Source organism: Lolium rigidum, chromosome 4 (assembly GCF_022539505.1).
Source record: "Lolium rigidum isolate FL_2022 chromosome 4, APGP_CSIRO_Lrig_0.1, whole genome shotgun sequence".
Taxonomy (NCBI): domain Eukaryota; kingdom Viridiplantae; phylum Streptophyta; class Magnoliopsida; order Poales; family Poaceae; genus Lolium; species Lolium rigidum.
This window is the reverse complement of record NC_061511.1, coordinates 216,218,564-216,243,055: the sequence shown is the minus strand read 5'-3', so window position 1 is coordinate 216,243,055 and position 24,492 is coordinate 216,218,564. Positions and strand designations below refer to the sequence as shown.

Genomic DNA, 24,492 nt, shown 5'->3' with positions numbered 1-24,492 from the left:
GGGTTTTCACCGCATAATCGGAACATCCTATGCGTAATTGAGCCTAGCAGATACGTGAGATGATAGGAAAAACTAACCCTAAAGAGGCCTAAAAACCAACATGAAGTTGATCCCCGGAACAATCCCTCTAGGATCTCGCTAACCACACCTTACGCACTACCGGATCGTTCAACCCGTTTATAAGACCTAACCATGCGGATATCAAACCAATCCTTGAAGAACAAGGAGCGACTATAACAGATTAGATCTACTAGCTAATGAACAAGCAAGATGCTACCCTTACACATAGCGTAGGTGTAAGGGTAGCCAGGTATTGAGGGATAGCGTAGCTAAACAAGTACATCGTGAAGGTAACGACGTCAACCCCAAAACACCTGAGATAAGGGTGTTGCTCGCCATCAAAAAGGCTTCAGCACGAGCAACACCTAGAACGAATAAACCGATACTGCCTAGATCGCGCAATGCGATCTAGGCAGCATGATGCTTACCCGGGAGAAACCCTCAAAACAAGGGGTGGCGATGCGCCTAGATTGATTTGTTGTGAACGTGATCGTCCTCCTTCTCGAATAGCCCTAGATACATATTTATAGTCCGTAGACTCTCTAATTTGGGAATAATCCCAACCGTGCACGAGCTAAACTCTAATTTGATCCTAACCGACACGTATCCTACTATAGATTACAGATACATGGGCCACTTGGCCCAAACTTCGTGTACAAGGCCGATTCATGTATATCTTCCATGTATATTCTTCAAGTCCATCTTAATCACGGCCCACCTCCTGACACTACAAGAAATCTGCCATAAGTTGACAAAATAGAGGTGTCACTGAAACGTCAATAATGGCTACTTGTGACGTTACGGTGATGCTTTTCAAAACGTCGAAAGCTGGGAGTCAGCAGTGACTGCTTAAGACACTCCACTTGAAAACGTCGTAGAGCTTTGTGACGTTTTAAAATGTCATTGACGGCATGACGTTCCCAAAACGTCATGGACACCTGCCCCCGAGTCCAGCGTGGCAATCCGACGTGGCAAAATTATGACGAAACCAAAACGTATTAATTCAAAATCAGCCCGGTCCAATTCTGTATTCTACATGGGCCGAGCCCAATAATTCCAGCCTTTTACCATAAGCATTGGCCTTTGTTTTGGTCCATTTCTATTTTGGGCCTTAGCCGTTTTGCACCCTTTTTCTATTTTGGGCCTCACCATTTTTACAGCCTTTCTCTATTTGGGCCTTAGCCTTTTACGATCCATTTATTCTTGGGTTGGTCAGGTTTATATTAACAAGATTAGACAATATATAAACATCAACACATGATGAAATCATCCATATAAGAGCAGTAACTGAATATATTACAATATTTTCACAAATCAGATATATATACAAGAAAGACACTGACAACAGATTCATATACAAGAGAGTTCAGCAGCCCCCTGCTGTTCTCGTGGATGATCGGAGGGTCTTGCCTCGCGATTGGCTTCAGAATTTTGGATTTCTTCTTTGCCTGTGCAGCTGCCTTTGACACTTCCTCGACATTGTAACCTGAATGAGCAGAAAAGGGTGATAAATTCATTCTGTGTTGAAACTTGAAACCAAACGATAAACTAGGACGCAAGTGGCATGGGTCAAGGCGTCATGTTGATCCATCGTCCCATTCTAGTTCATATGCTTCGACATGAATACGGAGGGAACATCCAATTAAGTTAGAATAAATTGTTAGATGGTACCGATCGACTTGCATTCATTCCTGAAACTTATCGTATCTGTCATCCAAGCTTGGGCAACCGCACCAACAGTTTAGAACAAATTAGTAGGTGTTAAATGAGTACATGTTCTTTTCTACATACATATTATATCGTGCAAAGACAAGTTCCTTTCTTGTTCATCTTATTTGATGTAAATTCAGTTTTCTTATTTGACAAACTACTGGATGTTTGGATTATCACAACTACCAAAGTATCGAGAAACAATTGCTGTTAGCTGGCTCTTTATAGCTCAGCTCAAGTTTTGAACAAATGCTACCAAAAACAACAGCATGACAATAGATCTACTAAAATAGTACATGATAACAGATTAATCAATAAAGATGGTCACTCACAGTAAGGACTGAGCCAATTGTCAAATCTTCCAGCTTCCTTCTTTCAGAAAGTCCCTTCATTTTCTCAAGTAGCCCACTAGCTGACCAATTCTGCAATTAGAAGAAATCTTTCAAATAAACTACAAGAAAAGATGAACACGGTTATTGCAACCTATTGACAGGGAAGCACAAGCTTCTAATGAACTCCAAAAGTTCATACAGAACAATTCGTATTTCTTTCTTTCTCTTGAGCTTCTTGCATAATGTATCCAAACAACAGAAATCAATATGATAAGAGATAGCTGGACTTAAACCTAGTATTCATCAACTTACATGTACTAAAGATATCAGCACATGGGCCAATAAGTTATGAATAAACTCATCAAAATGTTTGGCAATTGTGGTTTCATTATTTAATCTTTACCTTGTGCATGAATAAATAACAATTCATAATTTTGCACACAGTTATTATTGCAATCAATTGACTGGAAAGCACAAGCTTCTAATGAGCTCCAAAAGTTCATAAAGAATAATTCATATATATTTTTCATTGACACACCTACAGAGCTAATTCTATTGGGTCAGTTTTGTTCATATATATTAAAACAGCAGCTAACTAACTCAATACCACAGGTGCAAGCAAGTTCAAAACAAGCAAGATAAATGATAACTCTAATTATGTCAGATAATTTGTACCAGGACAAACAGGAATGACATGGAATTAACATAACCAGCAATTAAAATCAATCAAGAGCTAGCCTGAGTTGGTCAGAGATAATTTGTACCAGGACAATCAAGAACGACATGGAATTAACATGCATACAAGATCTTCATTTAGCATCCCACCAGCAAGGGGCCATGGTAGTAAGAGTTGATTCTTCCATGTCGACAACCTCTTTGATTTGCAGTATGCTCATCAACATGTCGAAATAGAAAAACATAGGATTTAAATGAGTCTAACTCTAGAGTCTGCGAAGGAAAAATCACCGCCGATACCCCCATGTCGCCCACCTCTGGCTTGCACTCAGGTAATTGCATGAGTTACTTTGCCGAGGAAATAAATAGACGTCGCTAATTTAGAAAGGCATCAGCAAAAGTGATGCCAAAGAAAAATGCAGGGATGTCCCTAGCATCAGCAAAAGTAATGCCAGGAAGCAAATAAATCGAAGCCATCATGAATTCTAAGTTCCTGGAAGAGTAGAAACACAAGCTCGAATAATAGCATAAATAATCGCCATGGAGGAGGTTCCAGATCCAGAACTCATTAATAAATCTGGTATGTCCTCATAGCCAATCAATATATCATCCAATTATCTTTTCATTGGATAGAAAATTATGTATGATGAAACCAGAACACAACATCTTAATGTCACGGCAAACTACTAGTAAGGAAAAAACAAAACAAATTCCTATGCAGACATACACGGTGCAGTCCATAGAAAACAGGGAGTCACCGAGAGAGAAAGTGAGACCTTCCGATTTAGCACGACGCTGCTGTAGGAGAGGGCAACTGAGAACGAATTTTATGTTCTTGACTAGCCCATAAACAAGAACCAACACATTTTACTAACTTGTAGTGCTGTAATCTTAAGCATCAGACTGTATAACTAAACAACACATTCAGAAGGTAACAAGCTGTTAATTTTCTAATTACTAACAAGCTGCTCCAATTTTTCTGAATGAATAGGTAATATGAGCAGGTTCACATTCTGAAGCATGAAATTCTACAGATAATAATGTAACAACACAAGTATGCTTTCAGAACACAGCAAATCAATTCAAGCAAAGAACACAGAAAAGGAGCTAATAATCGACCTTGGGGATGAGTGTGTACTACTTGCGCGTCATTGTGTTGGTCGGTGCGGACTATGCAGATCTTGTCGCCCCTGGCTCCGAGGCTGAAGTTGCCCTCGCTGCCAGAGCCGGAAGCAGCAGGTCGGGTGGATGCCGGCGTCGTGGGCATCGTGGTGATTCTCCTCTTGCACCCTCTGACAAAAAATGAAATGGTCAAAGTAAGCACAAGATCAAGATTTTATATAGCAGGGTAGTATCCTTCAAGATTGGTTCGTCATGCAAGATCGATTACAAATGCATGATTGAGAGATGACCTTCAGGTTTGTGCACGTCGTGGTGGTCTGGATCGACCTGGGCGATCTCCTCCTCCTGGTCTGCCATGTCCAGGACGTCACCTTGCGCGTCCTCGTCGTGTGCAGACGCCCAGCTGCAGCAGCTCATGCGCCGCCTGTCCTTGGCTGTGCCGACGACAACACACGGGCAGGGGGAGGCCGGCCTTGAGCTCCTCTTCATTTGCTGCACGGGAGCGGACTTGAGCAAGACTAAATCGATGTACATGTGCCGGAGAGGAGAGGGGATCGGTAGATTACCGTGGCCGGCGAGCTCGACACGGACGCCGTTAAGAAGATCCAGCGCCGTCTTCATCCTGTGCCGCTGATGTTGCTTTCTCGCCCTGCCATCGCCATGGGCGGCCGTGGCTGGTAAAGCTCAAGACGGAGGAGGGCCTATCATGGGCCCGGACGGCGTCCGCCGGCGAGGGCCAGCAGAGGGCGGTGGTCTTCGACGCCGGACAAGCAGCCGCTCCTCTAGGGTTTCGCGTAGGCGCGGGGATGCAGGGGCGGCGTGGGTCTGGGGGGGAGGGGACGGTGGTATGGTAGATGAGGAGGGGCGGGTAGTCTTGGGGCGGCGCGGTCTAGGTCAGTTTTGTTGGAGTGGTTTGGACTGGTCGTGGCGCGCGTGCCCAAAATTTTTAGGCGCTAATGGGAAAATCCAGCGCAGCAATTTCGGTTCATGTTTGGTGTGTTGGATTCATTGGACGGTTGAGATCCAAATCTGGGGCTGATCCTTGGTAGGTTGTTTCCTGGCTTCTGATTGGCTAGATTTTTTTTGGCCTGCTAATGACGTTTTGACCTAAATTGCCAATGACGTTTTTGCCCAATAACGTCACGATTTTCTAGGGTTTTGCCCCCCCCCCCCGAGTGGCCAAGGACGGTCAAAGCTAGGAACGTCATAAAGTTATGACATTTTGATTTCCAGTCATAAAAAAAACGTCATATTATGGCAGATTTCTTGTAGTGTGATCCGGTTAAATTCTGGTGATAACACAAATATACCAAAATTGCCTATATTTTGGACCTTACTCTTATTGAGCTCATCTGCCAATGCAACCCCACACACAAAATATATGTTCACAAACTTCTATGGATTGGTGAATAACAAAAGCCATGTCAAAGGAAGGCCTTGGGTTTTCATGGAACAAGAATATTTTCCTATACTTATTTTTGTCAAACCATGATCTTAGAAAAATATTTTCTTTTCAACAAATCCATTGCTGAGATCTTTAAACTTTAATTCTAAGGAGAAAATTTGTATGTCTTAACAAATTCAGAAATCTGTATGAGTTATAGTGTTTAGATCCCTCTGTGTGTTTTTACTCTTCATATATTTTTAATATCCGTAAATATCTTGATGGAGATCTCTAAAGCCAACACAACAAGAAATATATTAATAGAAATTTCTAGAGTATAATCAGGTATATGGGAATACATCAAGCAAATCCTGACTGAACTCCACCTTTGTTCGACCACTCTTAAGGTTTGATAACTCCTACCTTACCAATTCTCATATCCTTGTAAGTTCAAGTTTGGAATCAAAATATATCACCTAAGATTTGAACATCCCACGAAGTCACTTAGAATCAACCACTCAAACTTGTTCACCAGAAAAGCCACACATGTTACCATCAATAATAAAGACAATTCTTGTTTTTTCGCACTGTTATGCCTCGGTCTGTGCGTGCCCGATTTAGGCACGCCGTTATGCTTTGGTCCAACCACCTACAAATAAGTGTCGGTCTAGCTTTTGTCATAAATCAAATATTGTGAAGTTTGATCAACTTCATGGAAAAGGTAAAAATATTTGTGGCACCAATTTTAGTATCACTAGATCCACCTTGACACATAGTTTCATATTATACGTATTTCATGTCATATATGTTGCTACTCTTTTCAATTAAATTGGTCAAAAAATCTAACTAAGGAGAAAGCTAGAAGTACACTTATTTGAGAACATAGGGAGTAAGGTCAACAAACTCCCAAGGTCTTAACTCTATTGAAGGTTAGCTGCAAGCTACGTGTTCGGTCGAGATCATGGCGCACCAGGTTCGTCAGACACACCAGAGCAATATGAAGGTGCATGCAGAAAGACGCCGTATTGCTATAACACAAAAGGCCCATAAGCACCTAGAAGAAAAGATGATTTCCTCCTGCTGCACGGTTGTGCAGTGAAGTGTACACTCTCGACGTAAAGTGCCATTCATGGTGGGGGCAGTGACCATACCGCCAGTGATGGCAAGGAGATACTCGACCAATCCAATCATAGGTGTGTATGGGATAAGTTGGTTGGATATCAGTTTTTCCTCTCGGGAAGTAGAAAGACACTGGCATGAGTAGGGCGTGGGTGCCATCATCACAGGGCGATCTTTGATTGGCCCATAATTAACCCGTGGGAAAGTCAGTAGCACGATCTCTAGGTCGACGCGATAGTGGAGGTCCCAAGAGCCCGCCTGGTGCTCTCGCAGCACCCACATGTCGAAGAACTCCTGGTCTTCGAATAGGATAATGACGATGATTTCATGGAAGATGCAGAGCAGCTCGCCAAGCTCCATGATGCAGCATTTACCCATGGCGAGTTTGTTGACATGGTGCCCGGGTTGTACACTCTCAAACACCTCGTCGGCTATCGAGAAGGATAGGTTGAGCCTTTCTCAGGTTATATGCTCATGTCTTCATGTGGCTCAGAGACCTAGTACACATACCCATGTACAAAGACATGCTCGAGGGTGTCTACCTAACAATGTGGCACAAGGCCGCCCGATGGCGGCTGCTAGTAACCAGTGGTGTCTGATATGTAGACCTCGCACCCGGGAGGGAGCTTCTAACCACGGTAATAGAGATGCACCACCTTGTGTCGCATGACACATGTTGAAATATACAAACTAGTACAGTACATGAACATATCACATCTAATCTGGTTGATAAAACAAGAAACTCTTGCAATATCTTGTAGAGAAAGGGCATGATCGCACATGCGCAGCCGGTGCAGCCACGTTGCTCGAGGTTTTCGCCCATGTCGCGAATAAATTGTGGATGCATAAGCTATAGAATGTTATTTATTTAGGTATACTTGCAAATTAAGATCTATGATTGTGCAACACTGGTAATGCCAAACTTTTTGGGAATCAGAGGCAATATTTGAATCATGTAAACTATGAAAATGCCAAGATCCCCCCACCCACTAAAATAATTCTTAACTTCAAACACATGTTTCTTTATTATAAACCCAATAGGATAAATATTTTGAATAAGTTGAGTCTGATAATATAATAGTATATCTGACAAAAGTTATATTAAAAAATACAAATGGTCAAGGATCTTATCCTAACCTGTATGGTTTCCGCTTTTGTTTTTGCTGGGAGCACTCAGCATTTGTTGGGCCGCACACTATTTTGAAAGGACTATGTTGTTGAGATATCAGTGCAGCATTTGCGCATGGCGAATTTGTTGACATCGAGCGGGGGTTGTACAGTCTCAAACACCTCGTCGGATATCGAGAAGGAAAGGTTTAGCCTTTCTCGGGTTATATGCTCATGTCTTCATCCGGCTCAGAGACCTAGTACACATGCCCATGTACAAAGACGTGCTCGAGGGTGTCTACCCAAAAATGTGGCACAGGGCCGCCCGCCGGTGGCTACTAGTAACAAGTGGTGTCTGACATGTAGACCTCGCACCCGGGAGGGAGCTTCTAACCACGGTAATAGAGATGCACCAGCTTGTGTCACGCGACACTTGTTGAATATGTGATAAGTTTATCATATGAATTAATCCAAATAAATAGTATAATTCGCATGCTCATAAGCACATGAAATATACAAACTAGTACAGTACATGAACATATCACATCTAATCCGGTTGATAAAACAAGAAACTCTTGCAATATCTTGTAGAGAAAGGGCATGATCGCACCTGCGCTTTCACACATGTCGTGAATAAATTGTGGATGCATAAGCTATGGAATGTTATCTATTTAGGTACACTTGCAAATTAAGATCTATGATTGTGCAACACTGATAATGCCAAACTTTTTAGGAATCAGAGGCAATATTTGAATCATGTAAACTATGAAAATGCTAAGATCTTTACCCCCCCACCTACTAAAATAGTTCTCAACTTCAAACACATGTTTTTTTCTTATAAACCCATTAGAATAAATATTTTGAATAAGTTGAGTCTGATAATATAATAATATATCTGACAAAAGTTATATTCGAAAATAAAAATGGTCAAGGATCTTATCCTAACCTGTATCCTGTGAAAGCTACCCTCACCACATGAGCTACTGTGAACAAATCTGGGATGTTTAGAGCATCTCCAGCCGCGTCCCCCAAAGCGTCCCCCAAAGGGATTTGGGGCGCGTCGGATCAAAAATGCATTCCAGCCGCGTCCCCCAAAGCCCATTTTTGTCCGGCGCGTCCCGATACGGTGTCCCGCGCCCCGAGCCCGTCCCCGTCCCACAGGGGACTCACCGGGGACGCCGGACACACCGAAAAGCGAGGCGGGCTCCCACATGTCGGCGACTATTTGCATAAATCGTTGGTTCGCGCCTCTTTTCTCGTCGCTCCTTTGTTCCCGCGCCTCCCACCCTACCGCCGCCGCTGGATTTCCCGGCCAGTTGGGCGTCTGATCTCTGCTGAGAGTCGGAACCGTTGTCGCGGCTGGGGCTCCCGCCGGTCGTGCCGCCGCCGCCGCCGTCGCCGCCGCGTCCCGAACGCGCCGTCAAATCCGCCCCACCTCCGCGCACGGAAGGTGCTCGACGACTTGCCAGGTAGGCGCGATTGGCCGCTGTTTGTTGCGTCGTCTGCCTCGGCGCAATTTAAACCATTGATTTTGCTTTAGCCATGGACAGCGACGATGCGATGGTTGCCCTGCTGCTGGAGGACGAGCGAGCCTTCGACGACGACCTACGGGAGCATTTGCTGATCGTCGCGTCCCTCCAGGACATGCTCGACGCTGAGGCGGAGAAGAGGAAGAGGCTGCGCCGCGGAGGATCAAGGCCGGAAAGAAGGAAGTCGAAGCCCCGACAGAGGATGGAGGGGCATGCCATGCTGCACAACGACTACTTCGCCGACGACGCAACACATGCCGACAATTTTCGGCGCCGGTACAGGATGAGCAAGGGGTTGTTCATGAATATCCTCCACGGCGTTCGAGAGTTCGACACCTACTTCAAGCTCAAGCTCAACGTTGTAGGCGTTCTCGGGTTCTCGTCAATTCAGAAGTGCACCGCCGCCATGAGGATGCTTGCATACGGAGCACCTGCCGATACACAGGACGACTACCTTCGCATGAGTGAGTCTACTGCCATTGAGTGCATGTACAAGTTTTGCCGAGCTGTGGTGGGAAAGTTTGGCAAATAATATTTGAGAGGGCCAACCGAGGAAGAGACCGCAAGGATCATGGCACAAAATGCTGCCGGAGGATTTCTGGAATGCTTGGAAGCATCGATTGCATGCACTCGGGCATGGAAGAACTGCCCGTTTGCTTGGCAAGGTATATACAAAGGCCGTCATGGATATTGCAGTGTGGTGCTTGAAGCTGTGGCAGATTATGACCTGTGGATTTGGCATTCTTTCTTTGGCATGGCAGGATCACACAATGACATCAACGTGTTGCAGCAGTCTCCGGTGTTCAGCAGACTAGTGGAAGGGCATGCTCCACCATGCAACTATGAGATCAATGGCCACGAATATACCAAAGGCTATTATCTAGCCGATGGTATATATCCAAAATGGGCCACTTTTGTGAAAACAATCTCGAATCCATCGAGTCCGAAGAATTCTCACTTTGCTACGCGACAGGAGGCTTGCAGGAAGGATGTCGAGCGGGCATTTGGTGTGCTTCAAGCACAATTTTCCATTGTCCGGTACCCTGCTCTAAGCTAGTCTCACGACCAAATGTGGGAGGTGATGCAGGCTTGTGTGATCATGTACAACATGATCATCGAGGATGACCGCAGAATCATGCTAGGTCACATGTTGGTCCCTATGAGTGTCAAGGCCCTCTTGCGGAGGTTGATCATGAGTTGCCCGCAGATTTTGCTGATTTTCTCGCCATGCACGCAGAGATCCGTGACAGCAATGTGCATGAGCAACTTCAAGCTGATCTCGTTGAGCATTTGTGGAGGATCAAAGAAAATACCGTGGCACCTTGATGTAGCATCTACCCCTATTTATTATATTTGTTTACTTGTTTTATTGTTTGTTGTAATTTAATTTGAAAACAATCCTCGCAAACATTTTATTCATATGCTATATTTGATAAATGGTTCTGTGTTAAAAAAATTAATTTAAATGTTTGGGGGGCGGCGTTTGGGAGACGAGGCTGGGGAGCGACGTCCCCCAAAGGCGGCACGAACAAAACACGCCCCCCAAACGCTCAATCCGGCGCGGTTTGGGGAACGCTTTGGGGGACGCGGCTGGAGATGCTCTTACTAGGTCTTCTTCGGGAAAGTTTGCTTAGTTCGACTTGCATCTCTCCTGGATTGACATTGGACACCCAACAACATTTGGTCATACAATTTAGCTATATTACTTAATGATGAATTTTTTGAACTAGTGACGACACAAGTGAAACGCACATATCCACTAATTAAACTGAACATACTCCATGATTTCCACTTTTGTTTTTGCGGGGAGCACTCAGCATTTGTTGGGCCGCACACTATTTTGTAGAGATATCAGTAGGCTACGAGCGACCGATTTCGAAGATTTAGGCCCACCTTGGCTTCTTCTCCACTCCACGGACAACACGCGCCGCTCATTCCCCACGGCGGCGCTTCCGGCGGCGGCGATGGACAGCAGGCTGTTGCCCGTTCCTGCAGATTCCGAAATCGCGGCCGAGTTCCGGCGCCAAGGCCTTGTCCCGGGCGATGTAGAAGGCCTCTTCCGGCGGGCGGCAGCGTCGTCCATTGACACCCTAGGGCCGCTCGCGCCGGTGACGGCGTTGGTGGCGGACTTGCTGAACAACCACCCGGACAAGGCGGAAGTGCTCTTCCTCTTCTCCCGCTTGTTCAGCACGCCCAACTACGCCTTCCTCGACCCGCCCGTCTCCCCCGCCGCTCGCTTCTTCGCCCTCCCGCCGGACGACGCAGCCGACCGCGTCAGCCGTCTCCCCGACGCGCTCCTCGGCGCCATCGTGTCCCGCCTCCCCGTCAAGGACGCTGCGCGCACGGTTGTCCTCTCCCGCCGTTGGCGTGGGCTCTGGCGCTCCGCCCCGCTCGTCCTCGTCGACGCCGACCTCTTCCCGGACACCTCCATTCTGTCCAGCGTCGTCGCCGCGCACCCGGGGCCAATCCGTTGCGTCCACCTCACCAACAGCTGCACGGTGGAGTTGCATGGCCTGCTCAAGCACTGTGTCGAGCACCTCGCCGACAAGGGCATCCAGGAACTCGTCCTCGTCAACCGCCGCTGGCCGCTCGACTTCGCTCTCCCCGCCACCTTCTTAGGCATGGCCACCCTCACCCGTCTCTACCTCGCCCTCTGGAAGTTCCCCTCCACGGTCGGCCTCCCTTCCGCCACTTGTTTCCCGAACCTCCGTGAGCTGGAGCTCTGCACCGTCCTCATGGAGGGCAGGGATTTGGACTTCATCCTCGACAGGAGCCCTGTGCTGGAGAATCTCTGTATCCAGGGCAATCTATTAAAGTTTCACCTCCGCCTTGTTAGCCAAAGCCTCCAGTTCGTGCGGCTCCTCGGGTGCTTCGTTCAAGAAATCTTTGTGGTGCACGCCCCAAGACTTGAGCAGCTCATCCATTCGGAAGCTTGGATCCCTGGTGGCAACTGCTCCAAGATCAAGATTGGCCATGCCCCCAAGCTTCAGCTGTTGGGATCTTTGCATCCAAGAAATCATGTACTAGAGCTCGGCAACACCGTCATCAAGGTGACTGCTCTTTCATTCTTCTCAATCCTACATATGATCTTTCTTGCCTTAATTGGTTGCACTGTGACCTGCAAATGCAGGCTAGGACAAGGGTCAGCCCAAGCACCATGGTACCAACTGTAACATTCCTGGGTATGGAAGTCCATTTCGGAGTCCGCAACGATCTCAAGATGATCCCTAGTGTCCTCAGATGTTTTCCAAATGTTACGGCGCTCCACATCAGGGTGAATCCACCAACGCTTCTCTTGGCATTTGTTTACACCATAATGTAATAGCATCACATTTCTAATTGCGATCAATAGCTAATGAACTCCATGTGCATTTTACTTGATTCCATTTTCAGTCCGGGAAAACTGATCAATCCACTGGCAAGCTCAACCTAAACTTCTGGTATGATTCTGGTGCCATTGAATGCATCCACTGGAGCATCAAACGGCTCGATTTCTATGACTTCCAAGGCGGTCGAAGTGAGCTGGCATTCCTCAAATTTTTCTTTGAGACCGCATTTGTGCTGGAGGAGGTGGTGATTCAGTTGGCCACTAGTTTCACTTCGATGGAAGAGGTGCATTCCAAATTGGAGAGCCTAGGGTCCATCCAACTGGCCAGTGAAGCCTGCTCAGTTCTGGTCACTGGCTGTCCTGGTTCTGATCAAGAGTGGAGGTTACATTAAGAGCTTCAAGAGAGGTTCTGAATTTTCTCTTTGGGACCCTTTTGCTAACTACCATGTTGCTGCACTATGTGCATGAAAGCCACCGTTTGAGATTTATTTACAGGGTTTGAAGATTCGTCCCACCTCTGTGTTCTACTAGCATGATTAGCTTAAGTATTGTAGTACAATTATTGGTATGCACAAGTATGAGCATGTTGCAATTATCTTTTTTTTCTAGCAATTACGGACCACTGTACTTGTGTTCCATGTGATTTCCTTAGCTAGCTATGATCTGCCAATTATTTTTTGCTAAACAGATCAGATTATGCTGGTGAGAATTAGTGATGTCTGAGCTAATTCATGTTCCGTGTATTGTCATATGAACCTCTCTATCTGTTACACGGATAATTATTTCCATTTGGCAGAAGATTTTTGGTGCTTTCAGATTGTGCAGTTGTGTGCATTCTGATTCATTTGCATAGGTATGCATAGGCAACATTTATGGCAGCTGTTTATGGTTTATATTGTTCTTCGGTTGTGAAATTCATATCTCTATATGGAAGCTAATTTGATTATTTCACCAGGCGCTAAGGACATCATAATTATGACGTGTAGCATCTTTGACCAGTTGGTTTTAAATGCTAGCCCCCTACCATTTGTGCTCTGGGGTCTTCTGTAAACAACGATGAGTAGTTTCTGTTCCAGAGAACAGAAAACTAACATTCTAGGGTTTGCATGTTGTCTCATATGCTATGGCATCTCAAGTCTTGCATCAATCCTGTGAGTTTAATTAGGACAAGAATCCTGGAATTCGAAGTATTCCAAAGGGGGCTTGGTCCTTTTATCAGCATGGTATTTTGTAGATCGAAATTGCTCTTATGCTATGAATTGTGAGGCACACATTATTGTCATGGTCAAGATGTAGTTGCTAAATTTAGAGTCAGCCATAGCATGCAATTTCTTTACTCGATTTTTAATTTTTTGAGTCAGCTAATTTGTATAGGAACTGAATGCATTGGCAATCTGGGTTGAGCCTTGCACATGAACCTGACAAGTGCAGGGAGATCAACAGAGTAGTCAAATTATGAACAAAAATTATGGGAAATTGTTGAGGATCCATATTCGTATCACTATACTAGTCCATATCTTGTTGTAAGATTAAGGAATCATGTCAATCAGTGGTACTTCTATTTGGATACAACAAATCTGTATTCAATAGAGCAGTCGTATGCTTATTTTGTCTACATGTTTGCATGGATTTCAGTGCCTGCAGAGTAGTTTGTGCTTATTCCCTACCCTGATTCACTGTATTTTGTAAATCAAAAAGACCTGGTTCTTATGTGTTTTGATTTATTTTCGAGCTCAAGATTCCCTGGGCAGAGATTTACTTGCATGTCATGTGGGCGCAGAGATGCTACCTTTTATTATTGTAGTCTATCTCTATTTTGTGTTTATTTTAAAATATCTTTACCATATTATCTCCACTGTATTTTTGGCATGCAACATTAGCTACACAGGTGTTAGACTGTTAGTTAACTTTGCTGCACCAGTAGGAATGAAGGAAAATCACATTTAATTTTCTGCACAAGTGGTGTTTTACAGAGACATTGCTAAGTGACTAAAGCTTGGAACATTTCATATGCTTATTGACAAAATACATCAAAGATCCATGGATTAAAGTTATCTTTCAACATCACATTGTTCCTTCACCCCTGCTAACATTTTTTTCTTATTATGCTATACATGACAACAAGTTTGTTATTTTCCCTTTGGTCAGCAAGATTTCTTATGGATCATTATAGAGAACCTATTTTCATGGTGCCGGGATTATTGGTTGATACCGATGAATCCTACCCCAGACACGTAATTGTTCTCAAGTTATTCCACTCACATAGTTTCTAGTGATGCGTTCCAGATTTTCTAACAACCATTTTTATTTGGTTTTGAACAGAATGTTGCTGCAACAGTAAACTTTCTCTGCTGTTTTGTGTTTGAATCCAATTCTTTTTTTTTTTCCGAACCTTGCATTTGAATCCAATTGTTTCATTGAAAAGTTTGTGGGAGATGGGATACTCAAATATGCATATTCTTTGCTTGATGCCATGGCTGCTGTATATTCGTAAATATAGCAGACTTATCTTTGTGTTCCTCCATAATGGTCTGTTTCTTCTATTTGCAAAAATAGCCTTCTGCTTTATGCTACCCATGGCGCTATTCCCCCTTATTTTAGAAGTACGTTCTCTTTCTTTGTTTAATTTTTTGCTTGCACCCTAACATCTCATTTTATTCATCAAAATCATTTATTTTGCTTTGTAGCTAGGGATCGTAAAGATGGAAGCGGCCGCGGTGACGCTCCCAGAAGACGTGGTCCGCGAGGTCCTGGCGCGCCTGGTGGACGCGGCGGCAGTCTTCTGCTGCGCTAAGACGTGCACACGGTGGTGTGCCCTCCTACACTCGACCGTTCCTTTCTCCGGCGCTGCTGTCAGCCGGAGGATGATCCCCACGACCCATCCATTACCTGGGTGGACTGGCCGGCTGAATAATTAAGCTGGTAGCAAGGCAATATCTGCATGTACACTGTCGGTCCAGAGCAGCCAAACCAAACCGATGAGTTATTACCTCCGTTCTGAAATAGTAGTATAAGCTTTTCTAGAAAGCTAGTTTAGCTGTATTTGCGAGTCCTTTCACCGTGTACATTCTACATTGTTTAGTTAACGTAGTTGCAGAGTCCCATTTTTCGAACCGGTACATACGGGACGAGAAAAAGAAGGTGAACCCTTCTACAGCTAGGGTTTCCAACCCCTCCGCCGGCGTCACCACCGGTCTGCCCCGTATACGGTGGCCTTTAAGGTCTGGTGGACCATAGTCTCTCGCAATGGAAACATTGTTCCAAGTATTAAAAAAATCAAAAAAGGAAAAAAACTGAATAGGCATGGAAAAGCCACGTGTTCGCATAGAAACTCATCTAAACTTCACTTGCCAGCTGTTCAATAAGGCAACATAATTGATCTATAAACGGCAGCACTGTGTTTGTTGAATCACGAAAAAGCAACTAACATTGATCTAGCCCAGATCAGCTCCTAGAAGCATAACCAAAAGTGCCCTTTTAAGTAAGAACTCAAGCTCGAGATGAAGCCCATACTAGATAAAAACCCGGTTTATGGTCGACATATACTAATGTCAACCAATTAAGCCCACACGCAGATTTCATTTGCATCTCCCTGTTTAAAGGAGGAACCAGGAACCCACCTAATCTTCGCTCGCTAACTTCAGCACTCCTTGGCACACAGGTGGAGATGATCAGCCTCTTCTGGTTCCATCAGTTGCAGGTGCAGGTGCAGGTGCAGGTGGTGATCTCCATCATTCAGAATCAACACATCACCCTGTTCACATTTCAAGGCAACCATGTAAGCTAAAAGCATGTAGCAACGAAAAACTTATCTTGTATATGTAAGAATCAGAAACAACCAGCAGCAAGCAAGCATTGGCAAATTTGAGTCTCACATCTCAATATTTCAACTAACTAAATCAGACATACGTCTTAACATATGAGCTCAATCATCTGAGGATTATTTAAAAACAAACTGAGGGTTTAGGCATGCACTGGGCATGCATGGATACTAAATGATCAACCATGCAAAGATAATCAATTTCTATCAAGGGAAATACCAGATCAGAGAACATTACTGACAGTAGCAAATTATAAAACTCACCAGCAGCACAGTGATATACACACAGACGATCAGCATACCACTAGCAATTAAATCGAACCCCTCCTATATCACATAGAAGTAACCAAAGCAGTACTCATCTGTGTTACAAACTTACAACCAAATCCTAGAAAGTATACCATCACTAGCAATTAGGATATCATCGGCTCTCAGTGGACGGAGCACAGAACAACCATGGCTCCATATCCATGGTATCACAGAGCACCTAGAGGACAGAAGAGGAGAAGCAGAAACTCACCTAAACCTTGGATGTAGAGGAAGGCCACCGCTCGCTGCTGTTGCACGGCAGTGAGGACAGAGGTGAAAGGATGAAGTAGTCGAAGCCAATGGCAGGGCCTATAACTGCACATGAGTCCACAGCCAACGCAGCAGCAACACTGAGACTTGTCTTAAGGAAGGACACAAATTTAACTTTGAGCAAAAAAATCAATAAGATGTTGAAATAAATAAAAAATGGTCACGTAAAAGTGTAGTTTAGTTTCTTGCTTTCATAATACTATCCAATTTTCTTCTGCATCAACCAAATATACACTTTTGGATGATTGATTATTTGTGATATCTTACTCAATATAATATATGGTGGACATGTCGTTTTTGCACCCAGGTGAATATGTTCCTGATTTTCGAAATGCATTTTAAACCGATTTCAAAATGTTAAAAAAAATCCTCCTAAAGTCGTTTCACGAAAAACTGATATCTTTGGTGTCATATGTAAAAAAGACAAAATTTAGTGCTAAGAAAAGGTTTTTCGTAAGACATTTCTTTATCTTTTTTACACAGGAGACAAATTAGCTCGATTACTCACGAAACTTGGCGTGTGCACATAGAATGTCGATATGTGTTCGCCAAATTTGTGTTCGGAATTTTTGACACTTTAATAATTTTTACGGTGACAGGAGCATATGCACATGGGTTCAAATGTGCATTTCTGATATATGGTTTCATATCCCTGCAAAAAAAAATGGTTTCATACATATGCGTACATAACTCGCAACATCCCTATGCATAAAAAACCACCGCTATCAAGAATATGGTATCAAGCACATACTAAGCACAATCTGGCAAGCTAAAAGACCAAGAGTTTATCCTTGCTAAGGATCAGCTCAAGGTAATCAGATGCGGAGTCTGCTCTGTACACTGGTAGTGTCCTGCACTAATCAAGCAGCATAGGTCAGAGGAAACACCGCTTGTTTTGCTTACTTTGTCGTTAATGAGCTTTTGTAACTGTACTGAGACAATATGCAAACATATGCAGTGTTCACACATATCAATTGGCAATTCAGCTCCAACAAGAACATACGAGTCAAGCTAAAACCAACAAAGCATAACCGGGTGTAACCTGACAGACTTAACTTTACTCAAGTGAACTTTGAACTTTTTTCACGAACCTAAGGTTTCTACTAAGATCAAATCAAGTCAGGAAACTAATATTAACCACTTCAATTTAGTTACCCAATCAAGTGAAGATAAAGACAGTTTGCTAACACAAAAAATTCCATGATAAAGACAGCTTGCTTCTGATTTTGCGTCAACACAGCAATAGATGTAATTGCTAGCTGTCAGTCGCGAGCAGAGCCAGATCAGAATACCTAACAGTCCGGGAGCCGACCTTCCCGGTGGGGCCGGCATCCAAGACAAGGTCTTGCTCTTTCACCAGTGCGGCCTCCAGCGTCTTTGTGGCAACTGCCAGGTAGACCTGAGCGGCACGGAAGGAGAGAGCAGAGGAGTAGCGAGCAAGTGACCTGAGATGTAAATCTCTTGTCAAGATGAACACCATTCAGTTAACATAACCATGCTCAGCAGCAGCAAAATAACTCAAAAGAGATTACGCGCGCAAAATAAATCAAGATCTGAATATTTGATGCAGCATAAAATATATGTAATCTGGAGGATTGCTGAACATCAGCATGCTAGGATCAATCTGACAAAAAAATAGATTACGCGCAACACTTTACTTTGTTCCCATGAAAGTGCAACAATGCATTCAGATCAACACAATCTACATTTCTAGCACAGAAGCAACATGGAAAGCTTTCAAAAAGTAAGAAATTACTGCAGCGAAGCAGTCAGCATGCATACAAATCAAGATAAAAACACTATAAACATCATGCTTGCTGGAAAACCTTCACGGATAAAAGGCCAGTTTCTGCTGAAAAACTACATGTAGAAGCAACAAACTGTGCACAAAATGTATACATGAGCAGGCATCCTTGTGATTGCTTACTTAACCGTAGACGATAACTTCTAATAATAGGGAAACAGACCTTACCTGTGGTGGATCATGCAACAAATGAGTTGCTGCCCCCAAGTTTTGAGATCACAGATCCAAATTGCAAGCATATTTTGCAGCCAAGTTAAGGAAGAACATTATTTGCAAAAACAAATTGACCTCTTGAACAGCTCTATGAATTCGTTGGAATATAAATCTAGCCAGACACATCTATTGACGAACTTCATCATTCAATTAACATTAAGTGTGGAAAAACTGTTACTTCTGAACTTTTTTGGTATATGTTTGTAAACTAAATGTTATATACAGTATGTCTGATCCATTACTTGATCAAAGATAGTGAACAGAGACATTGTTGCTACGGTAGCACTCACATATTTACAGGTGAATTCCTCATAAGCTCTATTTAGTCAGGCAAAAAGAGTTTTTCAGTTATGAAAATCCTTCATACATCTACAAATTATAGTAAGACGACATACCCATGTTGATGTCCATAGCATCACGTGTGATCTGGAGCCGATTCAAGTAGCTTTGTTACCAGCTTTTGATAACCAAGATATGGATCACCAATAGTCATCACATGAGCATACTCCATCTTCTATACAATGAAAGCGAACGGCATCCCTTACAACTATTCTTCTTGCTGTCACAAGTGATATGAGTTTGATAGCAACATGGCAATCATCACATATCCTAAGATTTTTCATTATACGGATAGTTGCTCCTTCGGGACTGTGAATAAGGCCAAATGCAAGAGCCATTTTCTCGCTGTGATACATAAGGTGCTCCTCCTTTTGTTCATCCTCAACATCATGTAGGACAACCCCAAAATTTGGAACATATCCAATCACTTTAATCTGATCTATCAAGTCTTTGAGTTTTGTGGTGATCTGGTTTATCCATTGGTGATTCTTGTCCTCTGATGTGAAAACATGGACCTCACTTCCTACTTGAATCCAACTAACACCAGGCTCTTTTCTAACACCCCTCTCTCTCATCAGCTTCCGCACCTTGACAACACCATCCCATCGGTTTGCTTTTGCATACATGTTAGAAAGCAAAACATAGGTTCCTACATCACTGGGCTTCAACTGAAGGATCTGCTCTGCTACTCGATGACCAAGACCATAGTTTTTATATACCTGGCAGGAACCTAAAAGTGATCTCCATGCAACAACGTCTGCCCCGATATAATTACTCAATATGAATTGTTCCGCCTCATCTAGTCGCCCAGCTCTGCACAGCAAACCAACCATACAAGTGTAATGCTCTTTTCCAGGTTTTATTCCCATTTCCTTCATCATAGTATTCAAGTAGTACAATCCTTCGTCTACAAGACCCAGCTGAGCACAAGCTGACAGCACCCCAACAAAGGTGACATAAGATGGGGATTCTTCAGCACCCAACATATAATGAAATACGCACATGGCTTCTCTAGCAAGACCATGATGAGCATAGCCTATTATGATGGAATTCCAAGAGACCACGTCACGGCATGGCATAGAAAGGAAGACTCTCCATGCATCCTGGATGCTGCCACTTTTGGAGTACATATTAATGAGGGCATTACAGACAGATAGAGCACCCCAATGCCCAGTTTTCATAGCAGAGGCACTAATTGCATTGCCATTTTTCAAGGCTGCAAGACCAGCACAACTGTTGAGAGCCACAGCATAAGTGAACTCATTTGGCCGGACACCTTCCATTTCCAAGTCTAAGAACAACTGCAACGCCTCTTCAAACAGCTCGTTTTGGGTATAGGCAGTCATAACAGCTGTCCAAGAAACAACATTCTTTTCCGGCAAAACCTCGAACGCAGAATGAGCATCACAGGCACAGTCACACTTCCCATACATATCAACCAGCGCGCTGCCAACATACACATTCAGCTCGAGCCTCCTCTTCAACGCTTGGGCATGCACTTGACGGCCAAGCAGCAACTCCTTGGTGCTAGCACAATGCCCAAGAACTGCGACATACGACACATGATCCCACTGCTCAACTTCTCCAACCATGCTTCTCACAATCCTGACCGAAGCGTCAAACTTCCCCTTGTCAAGAAACCCATTTATCATCGAGTTGAACGCGAACGCGTTGAAACCGGATACGCTCTCGAACACCTTAACTGCATCCTCCACATGCGCGCACTGGCAGTACATATGCAGAACCGCATTGCAGACGTAGGGGTGGTCCGACAGCCCAGACTTGATAGCATGGCAGTGGCACTGCCTCCCCATGCCATAGCTCCGGACATGGGCCGTCGCAGACACGGCGGTCGAGAGAACGTACTCGTTCAGGCCGAAGTCGGCCGCCCTGAGCAGAGCAAGAGCATCCATGTGGCGGCCAGAGGAAGCGTAGCCGGACATGAGGAGGTTCCCGGAGGCCGGGTTCCGCAAGGGCATTGCGTCGAACAGCTGGTGGGCAAGGCCGAGGCGGCCGCACTTGACATAGAAGGAGATGAGGTGGTTGTGCAGGATGACGTCGAAATGGGTGGATCTAACCATCCGCGCGTGGATTGCCATGCCTGCGGAAACCTTGCCGGCGGCCTCCGCTGTGCGGAGCACGGCGACGGCTGCGTGCCGCAGCAGAGCGGCGCCGCCGGGGCTAGTCATGGGGGATGGAGCAAAGTGTAACGAATAGAAAATGACAAAATACTACGACGAACACCCTGGACTTATACTAAGGTACCGATGGTCGGCCCATCTAAGGTATATGTATGGGGCCTAGACCAATTTTAACTGGACGGGCCATAAAAGGCCAACTTCGACAGATGAGACGGCAGATGCAGATACAATCGTTTCCTCAAAAAAAAAAAAAAAAAAAAAGATGCAGATACAATCCATGGATACAATTAAAAAAACTTAGATGGTCTTCTAACAAAAGATCATATAACGCATTTCATTTATATTTTTGCACATCTTTATATTCTTTTGTACTTCTAAACCCCCTGAAAATTTGTTTCTTCCAACAAGTCCAAAACTGTGATACAAAGCATTGCAATCATCCATTAACAACTTATACTAGCACAGTATCATTCATGGTTCTAGCGGTATCAGTGTTACATTCTCTCGTAGCCTACTAACCTCAAAATTCCTCATCCAAAAGAAGAAAACAACGTAAGCATTGCTACTATCTAATCAATGATCCATTGATCTAATTATCCATTTGGCAGCTAATCTTTCCAGCCATCCTTGGTCGATTTCCTTGAAGCCAGACCTTTCGATGATAAGTTAGGCATCGAGTTTGACGGTGTCGATGGCGCCTCCTCGTCATCCCAGTCATCTCCCCAGTTGTCATCCCACTTGTCAGCATGATCAGCTTCTTTCTTCCCTCTGATGGAAACTGGCAGCTCTGGTGCATCGAGCTTCTGGTACGCTGGTGCACCATCTGGCTTACTCGACTTCCGGAGTTTGACGCATAATCCCACCAGTCCAAGGAGAACAAATGCAGGCACCAGCATGTAGGTTGAAGTTAGCCTCATTGGTATTGCACGACCCCTGTTTCTTGTGACTGCGGTGTCAAGATTGATTCTACAGGTTTCTTCTGCGACTTTGAGAACTATCGCCATGTCATTCATAGTGTCACTGACAGAAACACTCACCTGTGTCTGATTTCATTTATAGAATAACATAAGATCAGTACAAACTCAGGAGAAAACACTGAACAGAATGCCAAATGTCCAGATCTAAAGTTGATATGAGTAAGATGGCAGTGTTAACATTTTGCCAACCAAGATAGACAATGGTAACAAGCATTAGAAGAATACTACAAAAGTAGAGCTATGCATTTATGTAAATCGAGATACAGATAATATACTGCAATTAATGTGTGATATAAAACTCATGATCAAATTTTGTAACAACAGACAAATAAATCAAAATGTGCAGCCATGGTCGTGGGACAGTGCAATAAGACAATCATAAGCTTGCTGGACAAACTTCCACGGCTAACAGGAAAAGAAAAGGCATTTTATTCTAAAATACTCTGTGCAAAAGAAAAATACTGGGACAGTCCACATGGAAAATTTTAAGCCATAAAAACCATCCACATATTCGAAGATAAATCATGGTGCACATTGTTATACCTCATTATGACCGTTCGCTTCAACATGAACTGTATATTCAGCTATGGTGACGTAATCTGGAGCCGTTATGCTAACATCAAGCGGGTGTACGCCTTTGTTGTCCATCAAGAGGGATAGAGCTGATGAATCTAGTTTCAAGTTCAACTGTAACAAGTTACTTATATGTAAAATGTGGAAAGGGCTTGAATGAACTAAGATGAGAACATGGCTTTCAGACAGCTCACAATGAAGAAACGTTTGCGATTTCAGAACAAATAATAGGAAAGTGTTCTTGAGGTAAAGTTAAATTCTTAAGTTCTACAGGGACCCAATCTGCCCAACAGTTCTATCTTCCAAGGTGATTTAGTAAGTATAACTGTCAACCTTTGTTTATTGATTGCTAATTAATGATAATAGTTTAACCACCATAAGACGATGGCAAACCTTCAACGACAAAAACAATTTTTGATCTACAGGTATATATATGCATGATAGAAGCAAGCATATAACATCAAAGCACTACTCAACAGGAGAGGATAAAGAGATTCTAGAAAATCACCTCCGGAAACTTTCAAGCAGGCGATGAACTTGTGCTTTCCAATGAGACATCTATGGGACGGATCGCACCCGCTGACAAGAGGATCCTGCGAAAAGTCCGTCGAGGATGCTGTTGCTGTTGTATTCTCATCTCTGTCGCTGGGCTTCTGTACCGGATCATCGCTTCCTGCGCTAGCCCCTTCTACGGAAGTATCCGTGTTATTGTTGCCAGCAACGGCGCTATCGAGTCCGCCCTCCTCGTGCGCTTTGCGCTCTGCGTCAGGATTTGTCTCACCATTCTGCCCTGTTTTGCCAAGACCTGGATCCTCTACAGCGCTACCGTTGTTTCCTCCTGCTGGTAGGATATCAGTGATATCCTGGATTCCAAAGGAAGCAAGGTGTCAGAGAAATAAACATCGCCGCTGGTTTCGTGACTGCTGACTTTAACTACTCCTATTTGAAAGTAAGTTAGTAGAAAAGGCAAGTGCTTCAGTGCATCACTAGTGTGGTGCTTTAATTGTCTGGAATTAATTTTGCATGTAAGTGCTTGGCGAAATTTAATTCAGTGCAGATTTGCTCATTGACACAATTTGATCTAGTATTGCGTACTGAGGCAGAACTATATCATCAGAGGTAACACAACGTTGATACCTCACACCCCGAACATATATGCCTGGATATATAGGCAACTTCTAAATCGAGGTCTGTGCGTTCTCTCCTTCACAGAAACAGAGCCTCCAGGTGAGCAGATCGTGCGTAGTCAGAGAAAACACCGCAGCACGCGATCCAGGGGATGCGACGCTCCTCCGAGCGGCTAACTAAGAGGTTGAAGTAAGGCGAGAGAGGGAACCCTGACCTCTGCTGCTACTACGACGGCGGCGACCGAGAAGGCGAGGAGGAGGAGGAGGAGGAGCGCCGCTGCCCGCCGCATCTCCGCGGGGTGCTCGCCCCGGCGGCCGAATGGCGCCGGAGTGGGACCGCGCGTCGCCGGCCGGAGATCTGGAGGCGAGGCGAGGCGCCTCGGTGTGGGCGAGGAGGATCCCCGGGGAGGAGGACCCGAGGGGAAGTAGACGGCAACTCGAGGAGGCGAGGGAATATAATACTACTCGGAATTAAAGAAACAGGCTTAAAGATAAGAAAATGATGAAGGCGGCCGGCAGGCAGGTAGCGTTGGCATGTGGCACGCTGGCACGC

General features: G+C 44.4%; 3 protein-coding genes across 3 annotated transcripts; 1 reads left to right on the top strand and 2 right to left on the bottom strand.

Annotated features, from left to right (window-relative positions):
• Positions 1–11,637: 11,637 nt before the first annotated feature.
• Positions 11,638–13,115, top strand: LOC124649478. The gene is made up of 3 exons (XM_047189102.1): positions 11,638–12,088; positions 12,169–12,312; positions 12,432–13,115. The coding sequence occupies exons 1-3, from the start codon at positions 11,660–11,662 to the stop codon at positions 12,756–12,758; spliced, it is 900 nt and encodes a 299-aa protein (XP_047045058.1). The 5' UTR covers positions 11,638–11,659; the 3' UTR covers positions 12,759–13,115.
• Positions 13,116–19,261: 6,146 nt separating this feature from the next.
• On the bottom strand, positions 19,262–21,310 carry LOC124648256 (pentatricopeptide repeat-containing protein At5g39680-like). The gene has a single exon (XM_047188048.1). The coding sequence runs from the start codon at positions 21,308–21,310 to the stop codon at positions 19,262–19,264; it is 2,049 nt and encodes a 682-aa protein (XP_047044004.1).
• Positions 21,311–21,825: 515 nt separating this feature from the next.
• On the bottom strand, positions 21,826–24,229 carry LOC124648255. Its single transcript, XM_047188046.1, has 4 exons — positions 24,155–24,229; positions 23,321–23,675; positions 22,783–22,910; positions 21,826–22,305 (listed from the first exon to the last, which is right to left on the bottom strand). Exons 1-4 carry the CDS (start codon positions 24,227–24,229, stop codon positions 21,871–21,873), a joined length of 993 nt encoding a protein of 330 aa, XP_047044002.1. The 3' UTR covers positions 21,826–21,870.
• Positions 24,230–24,492: the final 263 nt, after the last annotated feature.